General features: G+C 42.5%; 2 protein-coding genes across 6 annotated transcripts in view; one reads left to right on the top strand and one right to left on the bottom strand.

Annotated features, from left to right (window-relative positions):
* The window catches only part of Tdrd1 (tudor domain containing 1), a 44,561-nt gene extending 38,282 nt beyond the window's left edge, over positions 1-6,279 (bottom strand). For 2 of the 4 annotated variants that reach the window (XM_069988063.1, XM_069988060.1), the window contains exons 1-2: positions 3,870-3,986; positions 128-458 (exon numbers count right to left, since the gene is read on the bottom strand). In XM_069988063.1, the coding sequence (XP_069844164.1) occupies positions 128-458; positions 3,870-3,911 (373 nt within the window). In that variant the 5' untranslated portion in view covers positions 3,912-3,986. Of the gene's footprint in view, positions 1-127; positions 459-3,869; positions 3,987-5,987; positions 6,037-6,178 lie in introns of those variants that run through there. The other 2 variants (XM_069988061.1, XM_069988062.1) reach the window with 2 other exon arrangements.
* Positions 6,280-10,949: 4,670 nt separating this feature from the next.
* Ccdc186 (coiled-coil domain containing 186) overlaps positions 10,950-17,469 on the top strand; it is a 37,178-nt gene continuing 30,658 nt past the window's right edge. Inside the window, exon 1 of one of the 2 annotated variants that reach the window (XM_069988059.1) lies at positions 10,950-11,036. The gene's annotated coding sequence lies outside the window, so the exon portion shown is untranslated. Of the gene's footprint in view, positions 11,037-11,353; positions 11,549-17,469 lie in introns of those variants that run through there. The other variant, XM_069988058.1, reaches the window with a different exon arrangement.

The raw sequence follows: 17,469 nt of genomic DNA, 5'->3' as shown, positions 1-17,469 counted from the left end.
TAATAATTGCAAACATTCTAAGGTACTCACTGTTGTTATCTGCTCTTTTATAATTCTGTGCATATATATTATTTGGACAAGTCAGAGAAACCATCACCATCAAATAGCAGAAAAATGATTTTCTCACCTGTTGGCAATATCTTCCTGTCTCCTTTGGATCCAACCACTTCTCCATTGATGCCAATAGGGTTTGAAGATACTGAATTGTCTTCCTGACTAGATAAATATTGTTTGGTTTGTTCACAAAGCAAAAAATTGTCTTTTTTATTCCCATTCTCTGGGCTTTTCAACCTGAAATTAGGATGATTATGGTGTGCTCCAGGACTTCTTAGAGAATCATGTGTTGGAAGCTTGCTTTCATTTTTCTCAAAATTAAATGGCTCTGTCATCTTACAAGTAGACACTTCCAAACTATTTCTTGACATCATATTAGGCACTAATGTAACATCCATCAAGGTCTAAGGAAAGAAAGTATTTGAAACAACTTTTAATTACAAAAGAACTATTGTAGTTTAGTTCAAATATTATATAATGAATAGTTATAATAAATAATTCCAAAGCAGACCTAACCTTGACACCAAAATCTGGTCTACAAGGTACTAGAACAGTTCTCTTTGGATCAGTAAAAGCTCCAAGCTTAACAGAGTTCAACAAAAGAAAAAAAATGGGGTAAAGGTTATTCAGAGACCCACACTTTCCTTACTTTCAAAAGCATTTGAAGCAGTAGGAACAGAAAAGGCCTTTTATATCTTAAAAAAGATTTCCAATCTAATTTCACATTACTAGTGAAATACTAGTGTCTCATTTCAATCTGGTCCTACCTTTCTATTATTTGGTAAGTCCTCTACTCTCTGCTACTTCATACTCCACCTTGACTCTCCCATTTGCCTGATCAGCCAAGCAGCCTTCCCAATTCATCTGACCTTACCCCAATCCTCTCTGGTTTTCCCAAGCCCCTTATTCTGACAGTCTGTAACTGAATGCTCATAAATTTTAACTTGTACCTATTTCATAGGCCTATTAGTATGTACCTTTTTCCAAAAATAAGTTATAGACATATTACAAGCTTTCCGCATTTCATCTGTTGAAAAGAAAAACTTCTATCTAGAACTGGTGCTGGTCATACCTTTCCAACTGCTCTTAAAAATAAAAAAAAGGAAATGCCACTGGCTGCCAGTAGCTTATGCCTGTAATTCAAGCTGTTCAGTAGGCTGAGATCTGAGGATCCAGGTTTGAAGCCAGCCCAGGCAGGAAAGTCTTACCTCCAATTAATAACACACATACAGAGTCAGAAGTGAAGATGTGGCTCAAGTGGTAGAATGCTAGCCCTTAGCACAAAAGTTCAGGGACAGCACCCAGATCCCGAGTTCCAGCCCAGGACTGGCACCAAAAATAAAAGGAAGTGTCCTGTTTGAGAGGAATCACCCAGAGTGGACAAACTAGTCTTCTTTTTTTAGGGGTGGGGGTCCCGTTGTGGGCCCTGAATCTGGGTCTGGGCACTGTCCCTCAGCTCTTCAGCTCAAGGCTAGCGCTCTACCACTTTAGCCACAGCTCTACTTCTGGCTTTTTTCTTTTTGCTTATGTGGTGCTGAGAAATCGAACCCAGGGCCTCATGCATGCAAGGCAAGCACTCTACCACTGAGCTACCTTCCTAGCCCCAAACTACTACTCTTCTTTTTGACACAGTTATGATCATTTTGTCTGTAAGCTGCAGAAAAAACTTTTGTCTACTTTCCCCAAAATTTCAGAGGAAACAAAAAGTCACAGTAAGCTGAAACTATTAAGTAATACTTTAATGTTGACATGGTTTTGAACATAAATAAATACAAGAGAAATCTTCCTTCTTCCTCGGTCTTAAGTTAGGTCTGGTCTAATCCAACTGGACAATACATAAAAGAAAATGAAATTGTAAAAAGAAACACACAAGCCAAGCACGAGTGGCTCTTACCTGTAATCCTAGCTATGCAGGCTGAGATCTGAGTAGTGGTTCAAAGCCAGACTGGGCAGGAAAGTCTGTGAGACTCTTACCTCCAATTAATCACCAAAAAAGCCAGAAGTAGAGTTGAGGCTCAAGTGGTAGAGTGCTAGTCTTGAGCTTTTCGGGGATAGTGCCTAGAATTCAAGTCCCAGTACTAGCGCGCGCACACTCGTATGTTCAAAGGTGGGCAATCTTTGTGCACCAGATTCTAGGAAGCTTCCCTAACTGTAGGATCTCAGAGCTGCAGGTAGGCAGCTATCGTGGGAGATCTATATTTGCCAGGAAAAATATGCCTGTACCAACAAGTCTGCCTAAAATCGAGGAATAGATATATTCACTGAGAAATAAATCATATTATAAAAGGAAAAGTTCCCCTCGCAGGGGAATTGGTAGTGGGGGGGGGGGAGAAATATGTACCTTGAGTAATTCTAGGTTCTGCATAAGAGCTATGAAGAAGTCACATTATGAATATTAGAGTAACTATCAGAAGAATAGCTACAGAATGTATATGATTAAAATCAAAGAAAAAAATCTTATGGGGGGGGTAGGGGGAAGAGGATGGGAAGGGATGGGAAGGGGAAACAAAGGAGGAGGCTACAATGCTTGATAAGAAATGTACTCATTATCTTGCCCATGTAATTGTAACCTCTCTGTACAGTATTTTCACAATAAAAAAATAAATCTTAAACAGGAAAAACATCTAAACACTGACAATCCAAAGCATCAATAAGATAACTGAAGCAAGCTCCAGTAATATATCAAGGAATTCACCTGAATTAGGAGATAGACAGACCCATGGTGAAAAGCATACAGATGTTATGCACAAATGGCACATATAAAACCAAACTGCTATAAGTAAGGTTGAAAATAAAAGGACTAAAATACCAGGCATTGGTGGTTCACGCCTGTAATCCTAGCTACTCAGGAGGCTGAGATCTGAGGACCACAGTTCAAAGCCAGCCCAGGCAGGAAAGTCCGTGAGACTTTTATCTCCAATAAACCACTCAAAAAACTTGAAGTGGCACTGTGGCTCAAGTGGTAGAGCACTAACCTTGAGCTGAAGAGCTGAGAGACAGCACCCAGGCCCAGAGTTCAAGGCCCATGACCAACAACAACAACAAAAAGGACTAAAATATGCAGATATGCATGTTTTATGATATGCAGTAACAAATAGATAACCAAAATAATGGTGAAATGTTAATATTAAGAGCAGATAAAATGGAACACCGGTAGAAAATCCTGAGACAAAAAATTAAGATAGAATTAATCCTCTAAGGAAAGACAGAGTAGCCCAGAATCTTTGTGTTGTAGCAATGTTTCTTTGATATATAGGAAGCAAAAAAACTGATAAGGATTAATTCAACTGACAATGATAAGCACAGATGTGCCTCAATGAAAGCAATAGGGAATATTTTAGAAACATAATAAATCTGATCTAATAGGGATGACCAATTCAACTATAAGACTACATTATCTACGCACGCACACACACACACACACACACACACACACACACACACACACACACACACACACACACACACACACACACACACACACACACACACACACACACACACACACACACACACACCCTGCTATCTAAAGCCCAGATTTACTTTTAACCATATGCACAAACTGGGCAAAGCGATTTTGTTGCTGCTATTTGAAAATAGTAAAATGCCACAAAGGAAATAACAGCAAACACACCTACACAAAAAAATTAAAAAAACTGAACTGGCTGCAAAGTAAGTATCAAAACAAAGATGACAATTTTGATACCTTTGCAAAAGTGGGATAAATAGGTACTCAGACACTGCTGTAAGTATGCAAGATTAGTCCACAAGACATCATGACCCTTGCTTGCAGCAATACTTGTCAGTCTCCTTACCTGAAATGTTAGAGTCTGCAGCCTGAGATCATGTAGTATCATTTGGATTTGGCAGTACTGGGAAAAGAGACATGTCCCAAATCCTTTTGCTTGTTTGTTTTTTTAAACAGTCTTTGCTTTTAATCAGCCAACCTCAGATGTATTGTGCTACTTCTCTTCCGCAGTAACCTAGATTACAGCCATATGTACTATCAAGCCTAGCTCCCCCTCAGTCTTAAAACAAGCAACATTCCCCCCATATGTAACTATTTCATAGGGTCCTGGTAATAAAAATATATCGAATCATCCTACAATTTATAGTAACTGGTCATTTTTATGTTTCCTTAGCTAAGCCAAGAGGTTAATTCAGAGGTCCCTGAAGGTCTCCGTTAAAAACATCCTTGGATCCTTTCAGAGTTGGGAATCAAATGTAGTAGTGAGAAAATAGGAGACAGGAAATCACCAATTTCTATGGTCCTGCTGATAAAATTAAGGCCTCTAATTTGCTTTGTTTTCAAGCTCTAACCTCAATAACAAGTGAACCTTCCTAAGGACAGATGCTCTCTCTTTATTGGCTTAAATTCCAACTTCCCCCCTCTTACATGCTGCTAGAAGCATCCTCGGGCAGGCTATCCAGTGAGCCAGGCCCTCTTTTCCCTCCAGGAGACCAGAGTAGAGTAAATCCCTAGTGAGTTAATTCTTTCAATAACCAAGTGCACTCAGAGATACCCAGCTGTAAACTTTTCCTCCTCCGATGTTTACTTCTGCCTTCCTGGAAAGGAAATGCATTCAGGGAGAACCATACTACCCAAAGGAAACATCACACTAAAGCTACAAAATTCAATGGTTCAGTAGAGCATGAGCTTTGAAGTCAGATCCAAGGCCTGCTTCCCTCATTTATCCTAGTGGACAAATACCTTATCTTTCTAAGATTTGAGAATGCAATATGTGAACTGCAGTAGTCACTTTCTCATAAATGCTCATCACGAGGATTAAATGATTGGACAGACCTACCTAATCTCACTTAGCACACTGGCTGCTTCCATTATTCCCACACCACACGCCCAGGCTAGGAATCCAGCCAGGTTCTTGTGCAACCAGAACCCTTACTCTCACACCTGCACTGACATTCAAAAGGTTTCCTCTTTTCCTGAGGAACTAACCTGTACATTAAAACTGGAAATAGAATCTAAGGATTCAAGTTCTGATTTGTAAAAAGGAGTAAGAGGCAATTAGCGGAGGAACTTGCTACGTCTCCAGACCCACCCCCTTACTCAGCTGAGAGGGGAATCCAGGTTTACAGCCCTAGCAGTGCAATCCTCACAGCTGGTTCTTAAGCAGTGAACTTCAGGCACCTGGCTCTTAAACTCCAGAGACCCTCCAGGCAGGTATTTGTAATGTAGACCCTAGAAAAGCCCAGAACCAAGAAAAGTGATTGGTATACAGCGGGTCCATCAACACCTGCGAAAAGCTACTCTGGCTCACTCAAACTTAAGTGAATGCACCTTCCTCTCCTAAAGGAGGTAGGAAGTATCAGAGCAAAAAAGTTCTAGGTTTAGTAGTTTGCACCCAAGCTTTGAGTTTTAAAAAAGAGAAGGAAAAAAAAAAAGAAGACAAGGCCATGATCCCACACACAAGCTTTCAAGAGAAAAGGAGGACACTTCCGTGTGGGGTAGTTGTATTGTCCCCACCTCTGGTCCTCAGCCCCACCCAGACCTGAGGTCCTCCCTGGCCACTTCCTCTCCCCGCCCAGACCCACCTGGCACGCGCCTTCCTCCCTGCCGACCTCACTTCCTCCCCCAGACCTACAGGCCACCTGGCTGGGGGCGGACGCCATATTGCCCCACCTGCAGGGGGAATATCCGGCCCCTCAGAGAGCCCTTCAACTCCTTTCTCCCCGGCTTGCCTGCCTCCGCGTGGTCCCCTGCCATGGCCGGGAAGCTTCTCACAGCAGTTACGGCCGGAAGGGTTGTTCTCCAAACCCACGGCAGAGTTCCTGCTTGTCCTCATCCCCAGTTCCAGGCCTCTTCCCCACCTCACCCCTCGACTCCACCCAATACAGAGCCCACCAAACCTCCCAGGACCTGCCCTTCCCAGCCGCGGTTCCGAGGTCTCCCCTGGCCCTTCCGATCCTCTTACTTGGGGCTTTGTGCCCGGCTCAACGCCTGGCTTAACGCCCGATCTCAACGTCCACCCACCAACGTCTGGACCCCCCCACCCCCAACGACCCGAGCCCTCGGCCCCGGGTCTCCTTCCTGCAGCCTGCCTCTCCTCCCAGGTTCCAAAGAAGCCCGATCTAGAAAGAGGCGAAGGCGCCACGGGCCTCTGACCTGTGTCTCTGGACGTCGGGCTGCGGTGGTGGCCTGGGCCTCGGCCTTGCCAGGACGTGCTGTCGCGCCCAGGGCTGTCTGGTGCTCACCTTGCCTCCGGTGCCCAGCGACCCTTGCGGCTGCAGCCCTGCACTTGCGCCGTCCGCGCCCACGAGCGCCCGCGACGCCCACGTGCGCCCTCTGCGTGCTCCACGTCTGCCCCGCCCCCAGGACGCCCCCCCCCCCCCCCCCGCGCCTCCTGCTCAGTTATGGGGAGCAGGTGGTGCGGCTTCCGGACCCCTGAGTTCTTCCACGAGAGCTGCATGGAACTGTGTTTCCAATTCTCTTTAGGGTTGTCCCCGGGGAGCTCCGTGGCCGGCTGTGGTGCCCAGGTGGCCTTGGCTCTGCAGAAGGCATCTGGGGCACCTTAGCCACCGTGGGCTTTACCCAGTGAATCCACTGCCTCTGCCTGGGGCTGGGGACCGACTCTGAGTGATCAGTTCTGTCCAACGATTGAAGGTGGTGTTGGCTCCCTGCTCTTTTGTTTTTGTCGGTCGTGGGGCTTGAACTGGGCCTGGGCGCTAACCATCAGCCTTATCAGTTCCACGTGAGTGCTCTACCATTTCAGCCTCAGCGCCACTTCCGGCTTTCTGGTGGTTAATTGGAGCTGAGAGTCTCAAGGACATTCCTGCTGGGGCTGGCTTTGAACTGTGATCCTCAGATCTCAGACTCCTGAGTCGCTAGAATTACAGAGGTGAGCCACCAGCGTCCGGCTTCCCCGCTCTTTTTAACCTTTATCTATAGAACTCTCTAGACAATTTGCATTCTTCACCCAACTCATGGTCAATCTAAAGTTGTATTTTAGACACTTTCTGCAATGATTGGAAGCAAATCCTAGATTTTTTAAATAATAGTTTTAGACTTACAGAATAAATGGAAAAGAAAATAGAATTCCCACAATAAGGCACCATCAGCTTCTCCAAATAGTGTGATAGTAGTATAATGTATTTCTTGTTTTCCTACACAATTAAAGTGGGGAGTTTGGATTTTGGTAGTCTTTCATCCCTCCCCCTCTTCCCTTCTTCGGATCCAGAGTCCCACATTACATTTAGCCACTTGTCTCCTTGGGCTCAGATTGGCCTTCGCAGTTTCTGATGACCTTGAGAACTTCCAAACAACTGGCCGGACATTTTGTAGGATGATCCCGTTAGAATATAGATTACTGGAAGAAAGACCACAGAGGCAAAAGGACATTTTCATTGTATCTTATCGGGCATATATCTAATGAACATGACCAGTGACAACTGATGTCCGACCTAATCATCTCACTGAGGTAGTGTTTGTTAGAGTTCTCTAAAGTTTTTCTTTCCATTTAGAAAATTTTTGAAAGACGCTACCATGCCATACCCACATCTGAACTGAATAAAAGCAACTTTCAAATATTTCTTGCTACAAACTTATAATACAACCTTGTAGCTTTTCAGTTCAGGAACTACTTAAAAACCATAGTCTGGAAAATAGAGGTATTAGGTTAGGTTGGTTATTTTTCTAGGTCTTTTAAATGGACTATAACCATCCCCTCCCTCCCACCCAGGGCCTTGTCCATGTATGCCAAATGTTCTAACCTACATCCCTGGCCTCAGACTTTTTAATTGCACTGGCCTCAGACTTTTTAATTGCACTATGAACTTATTGTGAAAATTAAAGCACAGGATTTTAGTGTTTAATTTCTTTGATTTTTTTGTATATGTGGATTTCTTTTCTCTATAAGTGAAAAGCTTGGTTCCCATAAATTTCACACCATCAGAGGGGCTGTTTTAAAGTCAAATCATTTATTTTGTCACAGGTATTCTTTTTTTTTTCCTTTTTATTTTTTTAATTTAATTTTATTTTATTTGTGAACATACTGTACAGAGGAGTTACAATTACGTGGGCAGGATAATGCATACATTTCTTACCAAGCATTGCAGCCTCCTCCTTTGTTTACCCTTCACATCCCTTCCCAGCCTCCCCCCTCCCCCCAATCCCAATCCTTCCCCCCCCCCCCCCCCCCCCCCCCCCCGCACCGAAGTTGTAAAGCTAGTTTTGGACATGACAATTTGTACTTCTCATTGTTGCAACAGGTCCACCTGTATCCTTAAACAACTGGTTTTTCCCCATCTCCTCCACAAGTTATACTGACATCAAATATAGTGAAAGCAGGGGTTATACTGTGGGGGAGGGATATACAAAGCAACAAAGAGATAATCTTATAAATGCGTTAGAAACACATGCATGAAAGAAAAAAAAACATTAAAATACACATCTAAGGGTTCATTTTCCTGACATCACATTATCTGACCTTTTCCGCTTGACTCATACATATGCTAGATATTACAAATAAGGGAAACCATGGGACCTATGTTTCTTTGGGCCTGGCTTACTTCACTTAATATAATTTTTTCCAAGTTTTTCCATTTCCTAACAAATGGGGCAATGTCATTCTTTCTGATGGAGGCATAGAATTCCATTGTGTATATATACCACATTTTCTTGATCCATTCATCTACTGAGGGGCATCTGGGTTGGTTCCGTATCTTAGCTATGCTAAATAATGCTGCAATAAACATAGTTGTGCTGGTAGCTTTAGTGTGGTCTTGTTTGTAAACATTTGGGTAAATGCCCAAAAGTGGGATTGCTGGGTCCTAGGGGAGTTCTATGTGAAGTCTTTTGAGGAACCTCCATACTGCTTTCCAAAGTGGTTGAACAAGTTTACATTCCCACCAACAATGAAGTAAGGTTCCTTTCTGTCCACATCCCCTCCAGCATCTGTTGTTGTTAGAGTTCTTGATTTTTGCCGTTCTAACTGGAGTGAGGTGATATCTCAATGTTGTTTTGATTTGCATTTCTTTTATGGCTAGGGATGTTGAACATTTCTTCATGTGTCTATTGGCCATCCTTCTTTCTTCTTCAGAGAAGTTTCTCTTTAAGTCTTTCGCCCACTTATTTATTGGGCAGTTGTTTCTTTGAGGATTTGTTATTGGGGGGTTTAATTTTTTGAGTTCCAAGTATATTTTAGATATGAGACCCTTGTCTGTTGTATGGCTAGTAAAGATCTTCTCCCAATCTGTGGGCTTTCTATTGATCTTGCTAGCTATGTCATTTGCCCTGCAGAAGCTCTGCAACTTTATGCAATCCCATTTGTCCAACCTTTCTTTGATTTGTTGTGTTTCCGGGTCTCTATTCAGAAAATTTCGGCCTGAGCCAAGGAAACCTAGGGTTTCTCCTATTCCATCCTGTAATGTTTTCAGAGTGTCTGCTTTGAGTTCAAGGTCTTTGATCCATTTGGAGTTGATTCTGGTGCAGGGTGATATATAAGGATCTAGCTTAAGTTTTCTACATGTAGTTAACCAATTTTGCCAGCACCATTTACTGAAGAGGTGTTTTTCTTCCATTCTATTGTTTTAGCTCCCTTATCGAAGATTAGATGGCTATAGGTCTGTAGGTTCATTTCTGGGTTTTCAATTCTATTCCATTGGTCCTGAGGTCTGTTCTTATGCCAATACCAAACTGTTTTGATTACTATGGCTTTATAGTAGAGTTTGAAGTTTGGTATTGATATTCCTCCAGCAGTGTTCTTTCCATTGAGGAGCGTTTTTGCTATTCGGGGTCTTTTATTGTTCCATATGAATTTTTGGATTGCCTCTTCTATTTCCTTGCAGAATGAGGTTGGAATTTTGATAGGTATTGTGTTGAATTTGTAGATAGCCTTGGGAAGTATTGCCATTTTCACGATGTTAATCTTTCCAATCCAGGAGCATGGGAGGTTTTGCCATTTTTTTAAGTTCTGTGTTGATTTCCTTTTTTAAGATTTTAAAGTTTTCATCATAGAGGTCCTTCACTTCTTTAGTTAAGTTAATTCCTAGGTATTTTATTTTTTGTGGGGCTATTACAAATGGAGTTGCTTTCCTAATTTCAGCCACACTTTTCTCATTGTTGGCATACAGAAAAGCCATTGATTTGGGGGTTAATTTTATAACCTGCTACTTTGCCAAAGTTTTGAATCAGCTTGAGTAATTTGGGAGTGGAGTCTATGGGATTCTTTAAATACAAGAGCATGTCATCTGCAAAGAGGGAGAGTTTTATTTCTTCTTTCCCTATTTGGATCCCCTTTATGTCTGCATCTTGTCTTATTGCTGTAGCTAGGCATTCTAATACTAGATTGAAGAGAAGTGGAGAGAGTGGGCATCCTTGTCTTGTTCCTGAGTTAAGAGGAAATGGCTTTAGTTTTTCACCATTGAGTCACAGGTATTCTAATGGCAAAATGTATCTTTAATGTATTTGAGAAGTGCTATTTCCTGTTGAAAAGGACAATGTTGCGCCCTTCCCCCCCCCACCAGGGCAATTAGTATTAAAGAAGCATGAAAGATAACTACTAAGCTTTGCTTCACAAACGATTGCATTGAAAACGCTTCCTAAGATGTCTTAAACTGAAAAAAGCACAGCATTGTTTCACTGCTCACTTTTCTTCTGCAGACTGGGCTGGGGAACTGCATGTGATGCCCTTGTAAGTGGTCTTGCAGCTGGCTGGCACAGCCAGCCTGGACCAAGTCCGCTCAGCCCCCCAGGGGCTGGCTCAGGCCTTTGCAGGAGACCAACGCATCAACAGTTTATTATTAAACAATGGCAGTAGGTGCCACTCTGAGGATCCGAACTCGGGGGTGTTATGGAAACAGTTCGTCGGGCTGAACTGTCACATGGACTGGTAGGCTGCTCCTGTCCACTCCACTGGCCCGTCCACGTGAGGTCCAAAGTTTGCGCATCAGAGTTGGGAAGCCACCATTTCGAATTCTCTTTTATTGCTTTAAGCTTCTGACTCATAGGAGAACCAGCCCAAAAGGTGAGGGAGACACCGCCCAGCCAGCACCCCTGTGGGAAGGGGGAGGGTCGGGAGCTGTCGGACAAGTCTCGGGTCAGGTGGAGTGGTGACTGGTTGGCCAGGTCCCGAGGGGGCAGACCAGGTACGCGAGGCGCTGGGCGGGGCCTCCCGGGGCCGGGCTAGGCTAGAGGCGGGCTCAACGCAGGCTCCTCCCACTGCAGGCAGGTTACCTTGGACCTGAAGGTGCGTGGCGTCACGCCGCCCGCGCCGCGCTGATTGGCTCCTCCTTGGAGCCCCGCCCCCTCAGCTGTGGCCAAGCCGGCTTCAGCGTCGCCGCCATCTTTGTTGATGTGTCAGCTCCGCGGGGGTTTCGGGGGGCAGCTGCGGCGGCGCGCGAGGGGATCGGCCCGGATCTCCACCGCCTCCTCTCCTGCCTACACCTGATTTGGCGGAGCCCACCATGGAGAAGGTGGCCTGTGATCCGGAGCTCCAGCGGCCTCTTTAGGGTGCGGCCTGGGGCTCGGAGAAGTGGGGTGAGTGCGTGAGGGGCGTCGGGGTGGGGGGCCCGAGGGGCGGGAGTCCCCGCGTCCCCGCCCGTCCCAGCCCCGGGCCGGGGAGACCCGACCCAGCTTCTCTGAGGGCGGCCGCCGGGGACGGGGTGAGGCCGGTGACCGGGACGAGGGTCGGGCCGGGCCGGGGGCTCGGAGGCCCGGGGAGGGCGGCGGCGCCGGGGGTCGGGCGCGCGGGCCGCGGGAGCCCCGGGGCCGGGCAGGTGCCCGGAGGTGCGCGGGCCCGCGGCAGCCGTGCGCCGCCGGCCGGGGATCTTCCCTGCACCCCGTCGCGGGCCCACGTTGGTGTGTGTTCCGTGTTTACCGTGGTGACTTCCTGGCCCCCGCCCGACACTTCGTCCCCAGCGCCTCCCGGGTCCGGAGAAGCGGCCCTCGGCGGGTGCGGAGCAGAGACCCGCGGCTCTTTGTTTTTATGTTGCCTTTGGAACCCCGGCCCCGAGGCATGTCCTCAGCCCTGGGTGGTAGGGAGTTTCAAGTGTGTCTCTCCTCCAGTGGAACGAGTAAAAAGGAAAAAAAGGTTTCTGTTTTAATCTCCCCCAAATAAACACACCGCCTCGACGTGCGCCCGAGCAGCGGTCCCGGGACCCGAGCTGGAGGAGGTAGGCTGGGCCAGCTGTTGACCGGCCTTGCCACTTCCCGCAAATCTTCACATCTTGATTTTTTATTTCGAGGAAGATACCTGGATTTGAAGTCAGAGCAAGAATTGGGACTAGAAGCCCGCGTCGTTCACTGGTTAGTCTTGCTGCCCACGAGAACCTGAAGAGTTCATCGTAAAAACAACAACAACAAAAAGAGATAGGGGGGTTAGCGCTCAGCATTTGGTAGTTTTTACTCTGCATGTGTGTCCTGCTCGTTGATGCCCAGCTTATTTGTACTGAAAACTATAGGCAGGCGCGGGGTTTTTCTAAGGAAACTGTGTGGTAAAAGAGTGGAACAATATTGCATAGAGGCGTGCTATAGTGATTTAAAAAAATGGTTTAGATACATTGTGGGTGCGGCCTTTCCTGGTACTAAACTACCCTCATAATTGCAGAGCTTCGATCTTGTGAAAAGATTGAAGTTCAGTAGGCATTGATAGCAAAACGGCAAAGTATCCCAGAATAAAGTCCAGTTTCCTTTGCAGCCACTTTTCTGTGTTTAGCCATCACGTACGAAAATTTTAAGAAACGGATTGACCTACTTTTTGTTTTTTAATCCTTTCATGTTATTTTAATTTGGCTGATGATACTGGTTTATTCACAAATTTAGCAGTATTAGGATTACACATTCCTTTTCTCCAGTGTAATAGGCAAGAATGTAAAATTATGGAAGAACCTCCAGAAGATGCTTGGATTATTTATACTTTTTAAAGGACTAATGTAATTCAGAATAATCGCATGTAAACATAAAGCTTCTTTTGATGGTAGAGATTCAATAGCAAGTCATTGACATTTCCAAGTCTATTTTGTGCTGACTGAAAGGAGTGATTATGTTGTAGTGTAGTGACCACACTATAAACTTTTAGTTTCTTCACTTATAAACTGAAGAATTGCCTTTTGATGCTGTTCGGCAACAGCGTGACTGATGATAATTGTTTAGTTTATTCAGTTTTAAAAATCCATTTATAACTACCTGCCGATGAGTAATGATGTGTGTACTCTTAGGGAAGAGAAGATAGGTTGAAGCATGAAGCAAGCACATTTAGAACATCATTTTTCCCTTTAAAGAATAACCAATAAGCTAGCCTGGTTCATCAAACCGTAAGAGTCCTTAACCAGAAGTTTTGTTTTTTTTCTTTTGGTTAAATTTGAGTTTTTATTTTTTCCATACGTTTTTGCTTTGACTCCTTTTTTTTTTGTTCACTATTTTTAACAAAAACTAATTCTTGAACTTTTACAATAGTTAAATGCTATATTGAGTATTTCTTTTAGGGGAAACAGTAGGATAGCTAATTTGAATCTACAAATGATTGTCTAATCCTACATTGCTTCATTCTTCTCATTTGAACGTTTTTGAGCTCCAATTAAAAATTTTGATTTGGGCTAAGGAGTAAACAAAAGGAAGAATAACTGAGGTGAAGGTTCCCTAAAAACCAAGAATGAATGGACCCCAGCACAACACTGGCTGGATTATGAGTGTATTTAATATTAACATACCCATCATTAAGACACATGAGCTGAGAGTCTTCTATAGAATTAGGTAGTAAGTGCTAATAATGGTTGTCTAAACTACATCATACCAAGTTAACCAAAGCCAGGCCAAAGTTGACATCCGAATTTAGCATTAACTGAAACTTTTTTGTTTAAAGCAGACCAACAACTCTTATTTTGTATCTGTGGGAGTTTGGGGATGTCAAAAATTTTTATTTTTTCAGATTTGGAAGAAAATGTAGATGGGAGTGCATTTCATATTTTATTAAACTCACTGAGACATAAAATTGCATGTATCTAAATTTACTGATAGTACGACATCTATAACTTGATAATGGGATATATGACATGACCTTGTAAATCCTAGGCAAGCACACTTCCACTGAGGTACATCCCCAGCCATCTTGGAATCTTGGTGAATTGCAATTTCTCTTTTTTCTTTATCTTGTTTCAGAAGTAAGTAGTTTCATCTATTGCCCCAAGCCATAACCATTGGTGTGGGAGGGTGTGGGGAGTTCATGCATACCAGTGTACATAGCGTACAGTTCTCCTGTACAGGAGACTTGTATACAAAGCTAAACAATCCCCTCATAGGGATAATTGACCTTAACCTCATATAATATTTTCTGACTGGTGAGCTTTATTCTAGTTTAGGTTTCACTTAAAAGTAACTCAGTATATTAAATTTAGAATTTCTCCAAAGCTTACTTAGGATGTAACAACTGTACTTTAAAAATATTGTTTGCATTTTGTAGAACAAATCTAGAGTTTCTTTAAGCAGTTTTTATCTTTTAAAAGTAAAATTTGGTCTGCATACCTTCACCTTATTTGAACCTTAATTGTCAGATGTCTTCAACATGGGAAACATGAAAAAAAATGATTACAATATTTAAATGTTTTATATGTAATATACATTTTAGAGCATTAGTGGGATAATTTAAATCTACAAATGATCTTCTAATCTTACATTGCTTAAAACTTCACTCTGAACTTTTTCAACTGAGATTGAAAATTTTTCTTTGTGCTAAAGTAAACAAGAAGAAAAATAATTGGGGTAAATTGGCAGATTCCAAGAGGAAATGAACTCCATAATAGTGTGGACTGGATGTGTATGTGTAACCATAGGTTCTATTTACAAAAATAAAAAACCCAAAAACCTTTATTCAGTAAAATTAATCTTAAAATTAATGGTTGAGAACACACTCAGGAATATATGAATGCTTTTTTTTTGGTTTTTCTTCTGATTTTAATTGGCCTCAACTGTGTTAGAACTGATCAGAAATGTAAGTTACTCTTTATGCTACTTTCAAAGTATATTTGGGAAATGTGTATTACATTTTTTGTTACGGACGTTACAGAAAACCCTTATGAGAACAGCAGGAATCTAACAAGCTTAATTTTCTTAATAGACATTATTAGAGAAGTCTGTGGTGGGCATTGTTGGGAATAGGAATGGTATATAACTTAAAAATTTGTAGTTCATTGTAAAAGGTATTTATACTTAGGTTTCTCAATTGGATTTTTTTCCCATAATTTCTGATGAAATGCTGACAGACCTTAAAATAATGTAATGTTAAAATACTTTATGAGCTATAATACTTTATTGGCAGCAAAATACAAAGATTTAACACAAGAGTCTATGTATTGGCCTATTGCACCTCCGTGTGCACCACAAGAATTGTTTTTATTGTTTACTGACATTTTTCTAACACTTAAAACAATTTCCATAGTAGATGGTCAGTGTTTTTAAGGTAATGAATTCATTCTTTGGAGTTATTTTTGAGTTGGTACCTTGAGAACCTGTTACCAAATATCTGCAGTTTAGATTGAATTGTATTTACAGTTTATTGGGTAAGATTAAGTTCTTTGTTGTTCACAGTACTAATCAGTGGAGAACAGGAGCTAGAACCAAAATTGATTAGAAAATTCTTTTTGTATGAAAATAATTTTGTAGGGTTTTTTTGGTTTGTTTTTAAGAAATGCACTTGTGTGCAGGTGACTGACACCTGTAATCCTAGCTGCTTAGGAAGATCAGATCTGAAAGATCTTAGTTGGGCAGAAAAGCCCTCAAAACTTTTCATCTCAAATTAAGCAACAAAAAGCAGAGTGGAAAGTGTAACTTAAGTGATAGAATGGTAGCCTAGCAGGTAAATTGAGCTAGCTCAAAGTTCTCAGTTCAGGCCCTGTACCAACCAGTCCCCTACCCTTACCCCCCTCTCCCTGCCCCCCCCCAAAAAAAAAAGAAAGAAAAAAAGAAATGTAGGGGAATGAGTTCATGATTGGCTTTGAGGTAAATAAAAAATTGTTTCTTGACCAGTTACCTACAGCTGATGAGCTCCAGTAAGAGCGAAACCAGTTCTCACCTGTTGAAATAATTTTGAAGTGTGAATTGGTCCTGTAGTACTGTGTCAGAAACGGAAACAATTGAGAATAAAAGAGGTTTCACTTAATAATTTTGTGGCTAATATTCTATTTGTCAGTTCTGGGGCTTAAACTTAGGGCCTGAATGCTGTTCCTGAGCTCTATTTGCTTAAGGCTAGCACCACTTTAAGCCACTGCTTGGAGTTTTCTGGTAGTTAATTGGAGATAAGAGTCACAGACATCCCTGCCTGGACTGGCTTTGAACCAAGATCCTCAGATCTCAGCTTCCTGAGTAGCTAGGATTACAAGTGTGAGCCACCAGCACCCAGCTATATGATTAATACTTTAAATACAGTATTTCTCCTAATGCATAAATAAGATTTACTAAAAGAGCAGAGTTAACTTTTTTTTACCTCAGTCATTTATACTGTAATCTATGATTCTGATTTATGTATATATTTATATACACACATATTTGTGATTGTGAATTTGAATGGTACAAACACTTCTTCAAACTATTTGTAAACAAATCTCGCGTTTTACCTGCCCTCTTAGTCTACTGCTAGGCTCTTCTGTTCCCAGTAGCATTTGATGACAACTCTTCTTCCCAAAAGAAAAAACTTGGACAGCATCCAAATTGGTGTACATCAGCATTACCAACTGGAGACCTGTAGAACTCAGTTGATCTCAGTTTCTCCTAGATAATTGTGGACATGATCAAGCTTACCACATTGTTTGTTTTTGTCTGTTACCATACCATTCTTGTGTAGTTATTTGTATATACAGACATGAATCTTTGTTAATCCTTCTTTTTTGGTCTCCAGTTAGTACTAATTTGAACATCAAACAACTAAATTTGTAAGCTGAAGAAACCAATTTATATGATGATGTTTTCAAAAGTTATGGGTGTATTACTTAGAGAAGTTATAGAAAATACTTGGCATACAGGATATTTGAAACTGATTTTTAGTCTAGGTAATTATATACATACAGGTATTCTTTACCTAGATGAATGTCCATAGGATGTGAAACACACTTTTGCTATTCTGTATTGTCTTGCTCACTAAACTTACTTAATCCACTAAATGCTGTTTGGCTGAAGGTGGTATGGAATAGCACTTGCAAAAATAAGGGCAAATTGATACTCATTCCATTTTGGACTGCTTTGGGTTCAAATTTTATTGGTATGCTATACACTAGTTATGATGTTTATAACCACTTCATTTTTAAGCTGGGCGCCAGTGGCTCATGCCTGTAATCCTTGCTACTGAGGAGGCTGAGACCTGAGGATTGCGGTTCAAAGCCAGCCTAGTCAGGAAAGTCTGTGAGACTCTTATCTCCAGTAAACCACCAGAAAACTGGAAGTGGAACTGTGGCTCAAGTAGTAGAGTGCTA

Source organism: Dipodomys merriami, unplaced genomic scaffold (genome assembly GCF_024711535.1).
Source record: "Dipodomys merriami isolate MVZ:Mamm:240054 unplaced genomic scaffold, mDipMer1.0.p SCAF_35, whole genome shotgun sequence".
Classification (NCBI taxonomy): Eukaryota; Metazoa; Chordata; class Mammalia; order Rodentia; family Heteromyidae; genus Dipodomys; species Dipodomys merriami.
The sequence above is the reverse complement of the archived record's forward strand: the minus strand, read 5'-3'. Positions and strand labels throughout refer to the sequence as shown.